General features: G+C 33.2%; 1 protein-coding gene across 2 annotated transcripts; it reads left to right on the forward strand.

Annotated features, from left to right (window-relative positions):
• Positions 1 to 304: 304 nt before the first annotated feature.
• On the forward strand, positions 305 to 9,759 carry LOC141712288 (small RNA degrading nuclease 5-like). Of its 2 annotated transcripts, XM_074515164.1 has the most exons (14): positions 306 to 625; positions 1,606 to 1,662; positions 1,749 to 1,814; positions 2,325 to 2,458; positions 2,559 to 2,668; positions 3,335 to 3,463; positions 3,549 to 3,619; positions 4,132 to 4,191; positions 5,114 to 5,169; positions 6,700 to 6,760; positions 6,855 to 7,128; positions 7,748 to 7,929; positions 8,025 to 8,320; positions 9,430 to 9,759. In XM_074515164.1, exons 1-14 carry the CDS (start codon positions 527 to 529, stop codon positions 9,551 to 9,553), a joined length of 1,719 nt encoding a protein of 572 aa, XP_074371265.1. In that variant the 5' UTR covers positions 306 to 526; the 3' UTR covers positions 9,554 to 9,759. The 2 variants fall into 2 exon arrangements, with proteins under 2 accessions (XP_074371266.1, XP_074371265.1); XM_074515165.1 differs by lacking the exon at positions 3,335 to 3,463 and having other exon boundaries at positions 305 to 625.
• Positions 9,760 to 16,865: the final 7,106 nt, after the last annotated feature.

Below are 16,865 nucleotides of genomic sequence, written 5' to 3' on the forward strand. Positions count from 1 at the left end.
TCTAATTGTTTATATTTCAAAATTTACCAAAAACAGTCAATGAGTCCCACCAATTTCTCACTTTTTCTCTTTTTTCACACTACTTTTACTCCATTATCTCCTTTTTATACATTAAAAATTAATGGGTTCTACCACTTCATCCACTTTTTTTTTTCTTTTTTCACTACTTTATATATATTTCTTAATTCCCGTGCCCAAATCAAACGTGAAAAATTGATCGAAACGGAGGGAGTGAAACTTATTTTTTTTTTATAGATATGGATTATAATCTTAGAAAGTATTTGTTCACAACAATTCTTGTAATGAGCCCGAATACATTGGCGACCAAGCGGGTTTAGTTTATATGAAAACCTAATAAATCAACTTTAACCCGAACCTCAGAAGAAGAATACACTTTTCATTATTTGCATAACAGGCTTCAGACAGGTTTGTGTTTTGGGAAATGAGTTCAAGTGTTCAACACCCTATTTAAAGTACACCTCACAACTGCGCTGCTGCTATACATACAAATAATCACCAACAAAACATGACTTCTTCCAATTTTAACAAGTCTCACGATTCCCAAGAAAACACATTGGAAAAAGATGGAACCGCCAATCCGTATCTCAGTATCTATGGTCCTGAGGTTGTTTTCGCGATACCCCTTTTTGTTTTCCTGTTCGAATATTAATTTTATTTGATTTAATATGTTTGTTGTAAATTGTAACGTGTGTGTTTTTTTTGAAACTCTTATTGGCTATATTTTCAATTCATGGCATATAGGTTGTATGAGCTAGCCTAATGTTAGGGAGAATAAAGAAAAACAATTGCAAAGATAACCTATTGTGTTTTTGTAAGAATTTAGGAAATGAAATTTGAGTGAGGATCACATGGCTTTAGCCTACAGAATTTCCCAAGCCTTTTCGTAAAATTTATTGTTTATTTGGTTGATTTATGTTATAAGTTACTTTCAAAATAAATACGGGTGGTGGCCCTAAATGTCACTTGGGGGTTAAAAATGGCCTTAAATTTCACTTCAAAACGGTACATCGTGTACCGTTTATGCAAAACACCTAAAACGGAACTTCGTGTAACGTTTTGACATTTTGATTTTTTTTTATGCGCAAAACGGTAGATAAAGTAACGTTTTGGTACAAAACGCTATATGATGTACCGTTTTGAGTCAAAACACTACTTCAACCACCGTTTTGCACATTTTAATTTTTTAAAAAAAAAAAATCAAAGTACTAAAAATGGCACACTATGTACCGTTTGCATTAAAAATACAAAACATAAGACGAAGTACCGTTATGAAGTGACATTTTGGGCCATTATTTTCAAAAGTGACATTTTAGACCATTTAACACTCAAAAATGACATTTTGGCCCATCTCTCAATAAATACGGGGTTTATGGTTACTCCAGCCTCTAAGTGTTTATAGTCAGCATAGTGCATTTTTGTTAATAAGTTTACAAGTTATTGTCAAGTTTCAACCCTATAGAGTTTTTTTCTTTACACTTTCAGATCAACTTGAAAATTCCACCAATGCAACATAATTTGAAAAGTGTACTTCTGGTCATTTGTTTTCATGCCTGTTACTAATTTTTGAACATTCATGTGGTGCAGGCAAAAGCAGATGTTGTCTTTAAGATTCCAGAAGCAGCCTCCTCGTTGAACTTTCAAGTAGGATTTGTGACAATCAGTAAGCTTATATTACATTTGAATCAGTTGCCTGAATTTTAAGATTTTTTTTTCGTATAATGTAATAGGACATGCAAGGACTTGTCAATTGGGTGCTTGCTGAGGGGTTTATGCCATCGTGGATTTTTATAAAAGTAACTGTCTCCTCGACTCCTCCTTGTGTGTTACTTTCTGATTTTTTCTATACACACATAATTTCAAAATGCATTGGACAACATATTGGTTTCTCATTCTTTTGTTAACGCGCATAAACTTGATTTCTATCTGTTGTTGTGCCACTTCTAGCAGTCCATTTGTATTAATGATTTTCATTTTTTGAGTATTCTGGGCTCATATGCCCCACTGTGGGAAGTGAAAAATATGATTTGTTTGGCAGAATTAAGGTGTAATGTTATGTAGATTTTGTTGAGGACATGGAATGGTCCAAGCAATAACTACGTTGAGAAGTTTGACCATCATCATCTGTATAATTTTTTAATATGATTTCTGCACTGCAGTTAAGGTCACGTTTTCTTTTTTAAGGAGTAGGTTTTTCAGATTCACATATGTACTCTTGCGTGTATAAGCATTAATCCTTCATTCCAATGGTTCAGAAAAAATTGTGCATAGTGTGTAATATCGAGGTGTTATCTTCTGATATGCAGAACAAGCCCCTGATTCCTAAAGTTGTTATGCTTTACGTTCCTGGCCTTGACGCGGGTCTTTACTTGTCCCAGTCTAAGTTACTCCTCAGTTTTAAAGAATTCTTTGGGATTCCAAGGGCAGTATTAGCTCTTAGGTTGGTGTTTTTTACACTTATAATTTAGATAAAAGAGCAGAACATCACATTGGTGCATTGCATCTCGTACATATTTATGCTTACAGGCTGTTGTTGACAGCTGTGTTGCAGATGGAATGCAGACTATAGATGCTCTTCTTACGTGCAAAGTAAAAAGAAAAAGGGATAATGCTGAGTCAGTCAGCAAACGTGTTCAGAGACTTGATCAAGGTATTTCTTTGTGGACGAGGACTCTAAGAGCTGGAATGGAAAGCGAAGCACACACATTACACAAAAGGGAAAAATAGTAAATATTAAGAGAATTTAGTAGTTAAAAATATTGTCTAACACAAATAAGTTCAAGTAGTCTGTAGTCAGGAATACACAACTGTTTACTTGGCATAAAAATGCACATTCATAGTTTTAAATACAAATGTTTTCTTAATGACATTTAACGGTGTTAATTTTTTTTATACATCATTTCCAACTATAATGTTCTTAAAATCTTCGCTGTAGTTGGTATGTTCTATCTTTTTTTAGTTTATGCTGCTTACCTCTATAGAATTTTGAACTTATTTTAGCAATATGTCTAATTTAAGCATGTCGTCTAATTGGCCGAGGTCACTGAATATGGATAATGATAAATTAATAAGTGACCACTGAATAAAAAGTGTTGTGTTCCTCTTATAAATAAATAAGTTTAGAGCATGAATAAGATCTTATGGTAATGTGAGTAAAGAAGGCATCAGCAAGTAACAGGACAAGAATGTGTTGTATTGTAGCGTCATTACACCATGTAAAAACAATTTTGTGAAGTTGTTCAAAATTGACAGCGTAATAGTTTGCAACATATTGGTGCTTCCCGCTTGATTTAATTAAGTTGCTTGTTTAATGCAGGAACGTCTAATACTGGCATAAACAATCTAACCTTTGGTGATCTCCCAAAAGATTTACCATTTCCCTTGTCATATTATACACTCACAGAGAAGGAACTAGAAGATAACGGTTACTGTAATAGTCAACCAGGTAACTACTTATAACGTGCTTTTCCTTTTTATCTTTTCTATTGTTTCTTTGGTACTTCAAGTTGTTTGGTATTCCTGGTGTGCAGAATTTGTTTCGACTCTTCCCTCTCCTGCAGGAGTTCCTAAGCATAACATATTGGCACTTGATTGTGAAATGGTAAAGTTACAAATGGAAATTTTTGCATTGACTTTATATTATTTGCTATTGGATATGACAAATTGACGGTGACACGAATCACATGATATATCTTTTAAGAAAATATTTATTATTTTCCACTTAAATGATTAATTGTATGTTATCATGCGGATATAGTTATTTTTCTGAAACTTACAAAGACAACATAATCCAGCTCATTACTATCGTCCTTTGACCATGTCTTGGCTTGCATTTCAAAGCTGGTCAACAGTAGCATCCAAAACCCTCATTACGTGATGTCTCTTTTGTTTTTATGCAATTCTGTGTAAACTACCCAGGAAACATGTAGTTCTGGATAAAATTATGTTTTTGTAGCTGATAAATTAGGCCATGATAATCTTACATGAATTGGGTATAACCTTGTAATTCGGCTATATGATTTTTAATAAAATTAGATATATCATTTACGATAATTAGTGTTTTGAAATTTATATTCAAATTCCACACTATTAATTCCTTCATTCTTTAATCAGTGTATCACGAAAGAGGGTTTTGAGCTCACGAGAGTTACAATGGTGGATATTAAAGGACAGGTATAGTTTGATAAAAGTTTTTTCTTCTTGTATCGCACCTCTCGTTTACATATATGTTATGTTCATTTAATGTAACTACCATTAATTGTCTATTGTAATTTTTATAAATTAAAGTACTTATAGTTGTAGCAAACTTTTAATAAATACTTGCGCAACATAACTTTAATGACATGATAGCAGCAGCACACGTCACATGTTTTTGCTTTCTTAAAGAATTAGAAATCTTTTCTAGATACTAGCTTGAAATCCGTCTGATGCACGAATAATTTATTTTGTCTCCATAATAGTATATTTCAACTCATTAAGTCCTTGTATTTTTAATCAATTCAACTTATTTTACTTATTTCTATGTTTCTGTATTCGTAGAAGCACATTATTGAATATTAAAAAGATGCATTAAAACTTGGAATGTTAAAGAATTATCCAAGATTTGAAGTATAATAAGTCGCGTAGTACTTTAGTTAAGATCCCTCTAAAAATATTAAATTAATGTACGTTGTTGGTCTAATAGGGACCCCAGACCTTTCATATTCCGGTACTTTGGATAAGAATCTTGTAAAGCCTTATGGATATAATGAGTTGGGTTCTATGAAGACCCCTGTTAGTTGGAGACTCGAAGACTAAATTATATTCGTCGATCTAGATTTTACAATTAAATTATAACTATTGGATCAATAATTACTCATATTTTACATTAATAACACTGTTCTTCCGTCATCTATGATCACATCTGTTAATTTACATCAATTAAGTTACCGGTTTAGTGCTCTATCCGCATCTAGGTAATGAGCTTGGTTGTTTTGGGATTTGTTATTATAGGTAGTTGATGCGTATTCTCATTAATTTTTCACTCATCGGTAACCAAAACTCCTATGTTTCATCGTTTAGCCCTACATTTGACTGATTTTGTATTCCTTCACAGGTCTTATTGGATAAGTTGGTAAAACCATCAAACCCAATTACTGATTACAACACCAGGTATGCATTTTGTTGAAACTAATTATGTGACTGAATTTCAATATTTCTGCTGGATGGTATACCCTGTAAAGATTTTTTTTTGTTGCTATTTTAAATTTAAAATAATTTATTAACCGCATCATTCTTGCAACTAGTTAAGTACCTGGGTGTCTAGTTTCAACATTATAATTCAAAAAACTTTTTTAAATTCCAACAGCATATACATTTTGCTATATTGCAGTATATACTTGGCCTAATAACTCAATGTTAATTTTAAGATATATAAATTATTATTCTTTGGTGGCTTGGTGACTAACTTCCATCGGTACAATATGAAAACATGAGAGTTGAGGCACATGAAAGACACCAACTCCTACAAATATGTATAGTGTTTTAAAACTTATACCATATAAATCCTGTTTAAACCCTTATGTTGAAAAAGTTTAAACTTTTATTTTAGCTCAACTAAATCTTATAGATGGTTAATTATTACCCCCTCTGTCCCAACCAATTCTTTACATTTTCCTTTTTGGGATGTCCCTTTCAATTCTTTACATTTCAAAATTTTCCAAAAGTAGTATAGTTTTTATAAATTAAAAAGTAACCACATCCACTGCTTACATCCACTATACCCATATTATAAATCCACTATACCCATACATATAAATATTGATCGATCCCACCACTTTACTCACTTTTTTAACTTTCCTCCAGTACTTTATCATTTTTCTTAACCTCCGTGCCCAACCCAAATGTAAACAAGTGGGAGGGACGGAGGGAGTAGTATAGAAGTCCATGCTCATACCTGTTAGGTTCAGAATACTGGTCCTATAATGGCCGAAATTATGTACTACAAACGCCTGACAACGGAAGATCTCCGGTTTGGATTTAGTAATGTAGTATAGATCTGCAATTTTAGGTAAACTCCATATTGCCATAGGGTGTCTTATCTCCTTTGTCTCATTGCGCCCTTTACCAGCGTCGTGGTGTTATGTCACCGTAACAATCTTTCAGGCAGCCAGTGTTTCTTAGGAAATTATTACCGTACCAATATCCTTCTTGTGATTAAGGTTATTTACATGCAAGATTATATCGGCAATCTTTTGGTTACTTTGCAAGAAGTTCAACATTTCATATGCCATGTTATTTAGATGCAATTTTTTTTATATCTGGATGAATTTGGGCAGAAGATTAATATTCTATTTTTGAGAGGGATGATGTGGAATTGTGGATTGTGGAGCATAACACCCCACCCCCAAAAAAATGAAAAAAATGAATAGTAACTCTTAATATACATTAGGGACTAAATAGCTCCTAAATAAAGATCAGACCTCAAGTCTTTTTATTATTCTTATGATTCCAAGATATTTCTATATTGGTGGATTATACCCCTTTATATATGCAAGATAACCATATAAGCTTAATTTCTCAAATCTTCCATTTCTTAGTTTTACATTGAATGAAACCTATTCCATTTGTCTAATTCTGAAGAAAATTGCATGTAGTACATAAATTATCAAGTGAAACTCGATTGGACATACCTAAATGCAGGTACAGCGGCATCACACATGAGATGCTAGATCCGGTGACGACTACCCTTAAAGATATTCAGGTTTACAGTAGGCCTATCTATGTATAGTATGTAACAAGTTAATCTTAAAACGTCACATAACCGTTTCACCTTGTTTGTTGCATACTGTCTGCAGGAAGATTTTCTACTTTTGGTGCACAAAGAAACCATCTTAGTTGGGCATTCGTTGGAGAATGATTTGCTAGCACTTAAAATATCTCACCATCTAGTGATAGATACGGCAATATTGTACACGCATTCACGTGGTGGTACTTCTACTTATAAGATATCACTTCGCCTGCTCACTCGAAAGTTTCTTTCCAGAGAGATACAGAACTCAATTGATGGGCATGATAGTGTTGAAGATGCAAGAGCTACTATGGAACTAGCTCTGCTGAAAATAAGACATGGCAAGTGCTTATCTTTATAGGAAGATTGAAAACTTGCTTCTCTACTATTATAAGCTTTTCAGGTTTAATGAGGTCACAATTGTTTTTCTACCGTTGGTTGCTAGGGGAAGGGGAATTATACAAGGATGAACTGCATCAGGAGACCTTTCTCAATAATTGTATTCTATACTTTTTGCAAAGTGGGATAACATTACATCTGTTTTTCTGATTTCACAAAAAGAATGAAGTACTTTTTAATCCGACATTATCTATATGTATAGACCCTAAGACCTGTTATTAGTGATCAGGATTACAGATAAAAAAAGTTTCCCACAACTTGTGATCCTTTGTTAGATTAACATTTCAACAAAGATAATTAATTTTACTTGGAATTCAATAATGTAAGATGTTAATAACTAACATAGATAGGCAAGTTGATGCTAGTAAATATTAGTGGAAAATGCCTAATAGTGAAGTCGTAAGTTAAGGATTTGTCTTCTTTCATTTTCTATTACTTATTGGTTCATGTTCTTTTATTATCTTTAACCTGTTCACTCTCAATCCACCACCACCACAGTATTTTTATTTATATTTTAATCTCATGTTGCTCTTTTCCTTGTCTTTGTTGTTTCTTATTTAGGACCGGACTTTGGTGCGCCTCCATCATTCATGCGAAAGAAACTACTTACAGTATTAGGTGAATGCGGCAAAACCTCATCTGTCATTGACAATATATCTGTAGTGAAGCGATATGCATCCGAGTCATCTAATGCAATACCAGTATCATCTGACGATGAAGCTCTGACAAAAGCAAAAAAAGAGGTAATTTTTTTGGATTTTTCTTTCGAAATGTCTTGAGGAAGAATAGGTGGTGGAAATTTCAACAGGTAGTAGTGTGACCTCTTTTCTTAGCACAGGTAAATAATGAAAAGGTGCATTTTGTCTGGGCACAATTCTCGGAATTGAATTCTGTTCTGAAGAAGCAAGCAGAGGATGATAAAAAATTGAAGGAAAAGCTGGAAAATATGATATCATTGCTTGCTTGCAAAAAGTTGTCTACAAGAAAAAAAAGCATAACTTACAAAATTACCCCCGAAACAAAGGACGCCCTTCTTCGATTAAATGCTCGAGTCAAAATTTTGTGCTCCAGTGTACCTGCTAATACCATGCTTATCATATGCACTGGTCACGGGGACACCGCAGTTGTCCAGAGGTATGCATATCATTTAACCTCCTTTTATTTCAAACCAACTCTGCATTTTATCTGCATGCATGAGCTCTTGTCCCCCTTGCGGGAGGTCAAGAGTTCGACTCCTGGTGGGTGCATGTGCGTAATTAATTAGCAAAAAAAAGTGTTACTATGCACATCTTTTTATGATTTATAATCCTTTGTCATTTTTCATTCGTAGGATAGTAATTAAGCAGTGATAAAGAAACTATAAAATGAACTATAAGGTTTATGAGCAAGTTTGCCTGAATTGCGTTAGTTTTTATCCTTAATCTTAGGTGCAAGTGCTGCAATGCTACGCATCACTGAATTTAACATGTAACTTGTATTAAAAATCATCTCAATAAGATTAGTAAATTTATTACTCTTATTATTACCAAATGAGCTTTGGGTCATTTCATATGGGTAAAAGTCATGCTACTTGTATACAGTTGATAAATCAAGTAACTTGTTTTCTGCATAATGTGTATGAGTTGTCTATAAAAAGTTCTGCGGGCATATTGGTTGGTCAGTCATTAAATTATCTATAATAACTCCGGTTGCAGAATTGTTAATTATGAAACGAATGTTATCAGGGAAAAGCCATCATGTATTTTCCCTCAATTCCGATTGGTGGGAGCAATTTTTTCCTTCGTTAACAAGAACCACAACATACTCCCTGATTTAAGTCGGTGAAATTCTGGGAACAAGGATTATTTTCATTTGATGTGGATTGCGTTTTCAAACAAACTGCAAAAGTTATAATTTGAAATTTTAATAATACATCTTGCAATTTGGAATTTGCATGATTACATAAGCCACTCTGATTGAACTTTGTGGGTGATGGAGTCTAGTGTATGGTTTGCTGCCTATGTAATGTCTGCTGGTTGTCTTGCATTTGAATGAAGGAAAGCAACTTGGTTCGTCTTTAGATACTAGATACATTAATGAAATTCAGTAGGAGGTAGCCTGAATTATTATCATGTTATTTATCTAAATTAAAATGTTTGTCAAAATGATATCCATGTATGTGTTACACATTAAATTACTTGCTCTTTAAGTTCAGTTCCTTTCATATAGCTGCATTATGGTTTCTCTTGTTTTTTCATATGAAGATTGAGGAGAATGTTAACACAACAAGTGGAAATTCCTGCATCTCGTGAGCACCTTGTTAAAGTTTTGGAAGAGCTTCAAGCCCAAGCTGAAGTAGGTTTGTGTTTTGTTGGCGTAAAGCACTAATTACAAGTAAAAGGATCCTGTTGCGGCCAATTTTCATTTGAAGATTTGAAGATTGATCATCGTTATATAGGAAAAAATATGCAATTTAACAGTCTATAGGTAGGAAGAGCCAATGTCTTTTATAGTTCTATTAATCTACAGTTTCTTATTTTCCCTAGATGTTCTTATATTAAGATTGGCTGAAGCAGAAATCGGTTTTGCATTTATTTATTTTTTATTTTTTGTTTTGCTGAAGGTGGAATAGTTTTTATTCAAATGAGTCGACCTCAGCAATTTAAGGGCTATTTTGAACATAATTATGAAAAGCTTAAATTGTATAGGCTTAGCTAAATATTCAACTAAATTATCAATTGATTTTTAACAAAGTTATTGCATGGTAGTTTGCATTTGATTTTGAAGTATGCAAATGGTTTTTATTTGCATTTTAGGTTGCATTCTATGTTATATTTTAGTTTGCAAATATGATTAGAAATTTACTTTTCGCAAATATTTTTTAAAATTCAAGTTGCAAATGGTTTGTAAAATCGTTCCTAAGTTACCAAATGTATTTTTGCATTTTTTTTAAAAAAATGATAGTATTTTTACAATAAAAAAAAATATATCTACTATTTATGAAAAAGCCCCAATAAATTTTACTAAGTTTTTTTTTAAAAGAAGGGGAGCTAAATGAATGCTTAATGAAAAGGGATCAGCACTGACAATATAATGGCAAGTTGTTGGATTTGATTGATAGCAATGCAGTCATGCAGACAGAGGACAAGTATAATTGAACTAGTTATATCTTGGAAAGTATCCAAGTAATATTAGTATTGAAGAAGCTTCGGTTGTTATTTGAGAGTAGCTAGTAAAGTGGTTGCTGACTAGTTTGTAAATATCCGTTACCCGTGTTTGTTTTATTTTTAGAGGTACGTACATGTTTTTGTTAACGATATTGAAGGAGGGTCAGCTCCAATCCAGACAATACCATGTAATTTAAGTGTCTGTATTTATACCGTGTACATCACAATAAAGGTACAAGTCGGTTTGAGGATCAGATCTACTTACTTACTGTACTGGCCTCATACAAGATTGCTTTGGAATGTCGTGTTTGTTGTTTTCTCAAATCCTAATTCCATTTGACTTGTGTTTGAAAAGAGTTTTCCCTTGAAATTGAAATAGTAATGGAAGGGATGTGAGTGAAAGGGGGTGATGCCGACTCGGCGGGAAGTGTGGCTGTGGCCTCAGTTTTGTTGTAATTGGGATTAAGAAATATGTATACAATGCCGGTTTTCTAGAGTATGAACACTCACTACCTTAATAATTCAGTCATATTGTAATGCTAGTTTTCGTATTTGTCAAAATTTGAGAAATATGATCCGAATTGCCAGCCTTTTACACCTACAACGGACACCACAGATCCTCTTCCAGAAGGTATCTGCCCTTTCGGCTTCTTCATTTTAAAGGATGTGTTTAAAATTAAATTTGTGATTCTCTTGCGTTGCGTGCCTCTCAGCTTTTTAGTTTTTTTTGACTTTTTGGATGGTCAAACGGTACGGTTTTTATTTTACCTCACGTGTACCCCCTCCCTTTCGATACTTTTTTTTTTTTTACAAAAACTATTTATCCTATGCAATTCGTTCACAAATCAACTGTTATCTATAATTTAATTTCACTTGCATAACTTTGTTTTCATGTGTAATTTCACTTGTAATATACATGTATCTATTAAAAAGGATTAATAATTTTATACTTTTAATTACTATATTTTTTGTATCTATTAATTCAAAAACATACATAATCAATACTAATGCCAATATCCACACCAATATCAATACAAATAATTAACTTAAACAAATCAGAGTGAGAGAAATCGAATCCGAGTCCTTCTCTAAATCGAGTTATATCATATTAAGTAAATAATTCATCTAAAATCTTAAGTTATTAATAAAAGCTCTCAACAAGATCTTATTTTTAACAAATAATACGAGTGAATGATTTAGCTATTTATGAAAACAGGTTATAATTCTTAATCATTGAATTACAAATTCAAATATAATTGTCATTAGTTATGAACCAAAGTGGTGGATTAATGTCACCGGTGGCTAAATATGTACTGATAAAGTGAATATGATTTTCAAGCTATCTCCACCGGTTTTTTTTTAATATAAAAAAACTAGCTCTCATTGAAGTGGTACTGGTGAAGCTGTCGACCACTTGAATAAAGCTACAAAATGCACAATGTTCTCATTTTACTCAACTTAAAACAAACACATTGCATGTTTTAGTTTTGTTAATAGCAAATTAGCTATAATTTATTTCCCTTTCAGACGATGGTCATTTGTCAGTGTCCCATATAATTCTCTTTACACACGGTACAGAGTAATTTATAATATCAGGTGCAACTAGGGGGTGTAGCCACCGGTAAGTTGGATTGAAATTCTTCAAAATCAAACAATACTTATCCAATGATTTATGTTTGTCCTTTTATTCCTGTACTCAGCTAAAAACTAGTAATTTTCATATAACATTAATAATTTTTCAAATGTGGGATTCACTATTTCAACTTTTATTTATTTTTTTAATTTTTGTAGGCCTGAGCCCATTTTTTCTAACAAGAATGAATCTTTCTGTCCATTTTACTGTGATTTTGTGATTTGTAAAAGATAACTTAGGTATGATTGATTAACTCCCATAATTGTCTTGAAGTAAAAAAACAGAAGTACGAAATGAAAATCAGAATTCATGCAAATAAAAAATCAACAGTATACAATTACGTACAAGAAAGAATGGATCACAGGAACAGCGTTAGCTTTTTTATTACAAATTTAATCTGTTAAACTTTCAAGTATTAAACTTGTTACAAAATTCGGATGAGATTTTTAAAGAAAAATTGCTATAATCCCCAAAAATGTTCAAAAAACAGTTCCAAAATATTTATTTATCAATATATAATTAATTATTTTATTAATAATAATAATATAAGAGAAATGGATCAAAATGTCATTTCTGGGTGTTAAATGACCCAAAATATTATTTTTGAAAATAAGTGCCCGAAATGTCACTTCATAATGGCACTTCGTCTAGCATTTTGTATTTTTTTTTTCAAAAATGAAAATTGTACATCATGTAATGTTTTGGCATTTTATTTTATTTTTTCATTTTTTTATAATGTGCAAAACGTTATTTGAAGTAGTGTTTTGGCTCCAAACGGTATATTATATAGCGTTTTGACCCCAAAACGCTACTTTATCTAACATTTTGTACATATAAAAAAAAAACTAAAGTACCAAAACGCTACATGTAGCATTTTGGGTCTTTTACATAAATATTACACGATTTACCGTTTTTAAATAATATTTAGGATCGTGACATTTTAACTCATTTTTAACCCCAAAGTAATATTTAGGGTCAAACACCCACGAAAGAAATGGATCCCACACTAATATGAGTCCCCTCAATACAATCACGCAATATAACATCTGTGTTCTTTTAAAAGCTAATCATGTTAAGACAACGCTTGAATGAGTGATCTCTCAAATTGAGCAAGTTAAAAGGGTTGAACGAGAGACTTCAACAATCGTGTTTAAGTTACGATATTAATATTTTTGATATTATACATATGCTATGATAACTCCAAATCTTGACCAGTGTTGTGCAATACATGTCCCTACAATAAGAAGATTAAGTCAAATTGACAACTCTAAATAAATTGTATTGTAATCTAAATTTACATTTTGTACTGTACCACTCAAGTCTGTAAAAATGTTCAAGGGCAGATTAAAGTCTTTTTCTGTAAACAGTGTCAAGTCTAAGAATTCTATCTAGAAGAAGATCATGCCTAAGAAGAATTATGAAGAAGTTTGGAGTTGAATAAATCTATTTTGAGAAAAATATTCTAAGTCAAGATCTCTAAAAGTCACAGATTAAGAGTTATAGAAAAGTCATTCGAGAACTCCAGAATGACTTATCGACAAGTCAGGAAAAACTACTAGAGAACTCAGAGATATCGACAAGCCAATTTGAAGACATGAAGAATGGAGATATCGACAAGTCATTTCTTCACTAGAGAACTCTGAGTTATCGATAAGCCAATTTGTCACTAGAGAACTCGGAGTTATCGATAAGTCAATGTGTCACTAGAGAACTCAAAATTGGAATTCTTAAAGTTTTACAGCAGATTAATTTCTAGTAAATCAAAATTTATTTGATTTAATTAGAAATTAACTGAAATATGAATTATAAATATTTCAGAAATCTCTGCATATTTATTTTTTAAATTCAAAACTCAGCTTGAAATTTTTCAAATTCTAAGAAAACCATCTAACTTTTAATTTAGATTTTCAATATGTAAAATTAACACAAGGTGGAATCAAAGTGATCAAAAGTATATAGAGAACTGAGTTCTCGATAAGTCTAACTGACTTATCGACAAGTCATTTTAATACTTCTCGAGTGAGTTCTCGATAAGTCAATTTACCGACTTCTCGAGTGACTTCTCGAGTGACTTCTCGATAAGCTTTATTATGACTTATCGATAAGTCATTGTAGAGTTCTCTATAAGTGATTAACTCACAGAGTTCTCTACAAGTATCATTTTGGGCTTATAAATAACTCAGAACTGAAATAATTTAATTCAATTAATTATTTTGGTAAAATACTTTTGGCAAAATTAATTCTGATTTTATTTTGATTTATTCAAATAAAAATTGGAAACAATTCAGTCCATTTTGGACAAACTGGGTATTTATTTGATATCTCGATAAGTTAATTTTTAGTTCTCTAAAAGAGTAAATTAAAATGACTTCTCGATATGTAATTCACCTTCAAAATGACTTCTCGATAATTATACTCCAAACGTCTATTTTTGACTTCTCGATAAGTTATCTATTTTTACTATAAATACCCATACATCTCGATACACACATACTTATGCCTTCGAGAACTCTAAGTGACCTAGCTTTTTCAATTCCAAACCGATTTCTCTCTCGTTTCAAATCCTTTCTCACTAATATTTCTTACCCATTCAATCTTACTCAACAACAATGGCCCTCAACAATGTTAGAGCTGTAATCCCAGAGAAAGGAATCAACTATATTGCTTTCACTGAAGCTAACCAAGCCCCTGACAGTTTTAAGGGGTTTGTGAAATTTTTTTCTGAATCCTATCGTGCACTTGCGTTAACAGCTAACCCGGTCCTATACTTGGATGTTCTGCATGAATTCTGGACAACAGCAGTGGTGAGAACTGTAATGCTTGACAACTCTGTGTCCTTGGTGGTGACATGCACAATTGGAGGCCAACATATAGAGTTTAATGAGCAAGATGTGAATATAACTTTGGGCCTTCCAACTGTAAATCTAGTAGAGGTGCCAACCCAGGATGAACTAGCTGAGTTCATGGACTTCATCAACTATGGTGGAAGAATCAACTTGGCAAGTTTGAACAGAACAAACCTAAGGAAGGAGTGGTCCTTTGTGTTTGATTCTGTAATAAGGGCCTTCACATGCAGGAAGACAGGATTTGACAACATCTCAAGTGTGGTGCAGAAGCTGGTGTTCTCAATAGCCCACAACAGATACTTGAATGTTAGTCTATTGATCCTGGAAGAATTTTCAACCAGGCTAACCATGCCCCAATCTGCTAGAGGTAAGGAAATATTCTTTCCTAGATTTATTATGTTCACCTTAAATCATAAAGTAGCAGACATATATTTGTTGAATGGTATAGACAACACTGAAATAGGAAATTGTAAGCAAATGTCCAAAATAATATTTGGTACACTTACTACAAAGAATAAGGTAAATGTGAGTCTGAAAATCACTCCATTCATGATGGAGATGTTTAAGACTTACCCTTACCCTATACTTGATATGAGATCAAATGCTCAATCTAGTACAACTATGGTCCCTGAATCTGTAGAATTTCAAATACAGGAAAACCAACAGGGGCCTTCCCAAGTTGAGACCATTTCTTCAAAATAAATAGAATCTAGGAAACCAACCATTTCATCCTATCAAAAGGATGAAGTGAGTAAAATGAAGAGAAATGAGATAACCCTTACTGTAATGAATGAGAGTGGTGAGGAACAAACACCAACTGAGTCACCCTTGGTCAGAAAAATAAAGAAAGCTAAGAAAACTGAGTTGACCACACAAACCACCTATGTATCCTCCCAAAAGGATGCAGTTGTACAAATGGGGACAAAACAAATTCTAGAGACATCCTCTCAACAGGATGTTTCTATTGAAAAGAGCATTTCCCCAATGCATCTTGTAAAGAGTCTGCACAACCAATACTTGAAAAAATCCAAGTGTATGGTATGAGAAATAAGGATGTCACACACAAGGATAGCACATCCCTTGAAGCTACCTCATCCATTTAGGGGGAGCTGCCAACACTCAGTCCTAAACTTTAAACTCTTATATCTAATATTTCTTCTTCCTATACTGAAATACTTGAATCAAATCATCAAGTATTGCCCCAATCAAGTGACTTGGTTCAAGAAATCTTGCTCACCACCTAGACACCTCATTTAGATGGTGAGAGGATACTAACGGGGGTAGACCTTGATGACACCATCAAAACCAATGGGGATTCATCAGTTTTTACTGAAGACCCCATGAAGATCACAAATGCACCTTCATGTGTAAATCAGTCTTCACAAACCGTAAGGTTTGAGGTTAGTACTCGTGAGGGGGAGCTATCTAAATCCTCTCCAATTCAATTGGAGGTTCCTGTTCCAGGAACAATTCCCCTCAAAATCCTGGCTGAAATTGCTCTGACAATTGAAACTGGGAGTATAATTGCCAATGATCCTGTAATAAAGGAGGAAAGTATAACACATTTAAGTGACAGTTTGGTGCAAGACACACAAAGGTTTGAGATTGGTGCACATGATAGTAACCCAGTCAAATCCACTCCAATTTAATTAAGGGTTCCCCCTACAAGTGGAGAACAATAACTTGTCAAAACCACAGTACTTACTGTGAGTCAAACTATGACTTCTGTCACAAGTGGTTCTGCTATTTTGTCACCTTCTCACCCAACAAATCAACCATCAACCTCTCAACCTCAACCATCTCACCTAATCTCCCAGTGGCTCCAACAAACTGAAAATCAACCTTCAACCATTGAAGATCTAGCAGTTGATCAGATTGGAGGCCTTACACAGATCTCACAACAGTTGCTCACATCCAACATGTCAAATCAGGACTACCAAGCTATCATGCTCACCTACCAGACAGATGTTGAAGAAAAGCTAAAATTGTTGATGAAGCTGGTCAGGATGCAAACTGTGATGCTTGGATGGATAAAGAATTTTTTATTGAAATGG

The sequence above is a fragment of the Apium graveolens genome, chromosome 3 (genome assembly GCF_009905375.1).
Source record: "Apium graveolens cultivar Ventura chromosome 3, ASM990537v1, whole genome shotgun sequence".
NCBI classification, from domain to species: Eukaryota; Viridiplantae; Streptophyta; class Magnoliopsida; order Apiales; family Apiaceae; genus Apium; species Apium graveolens.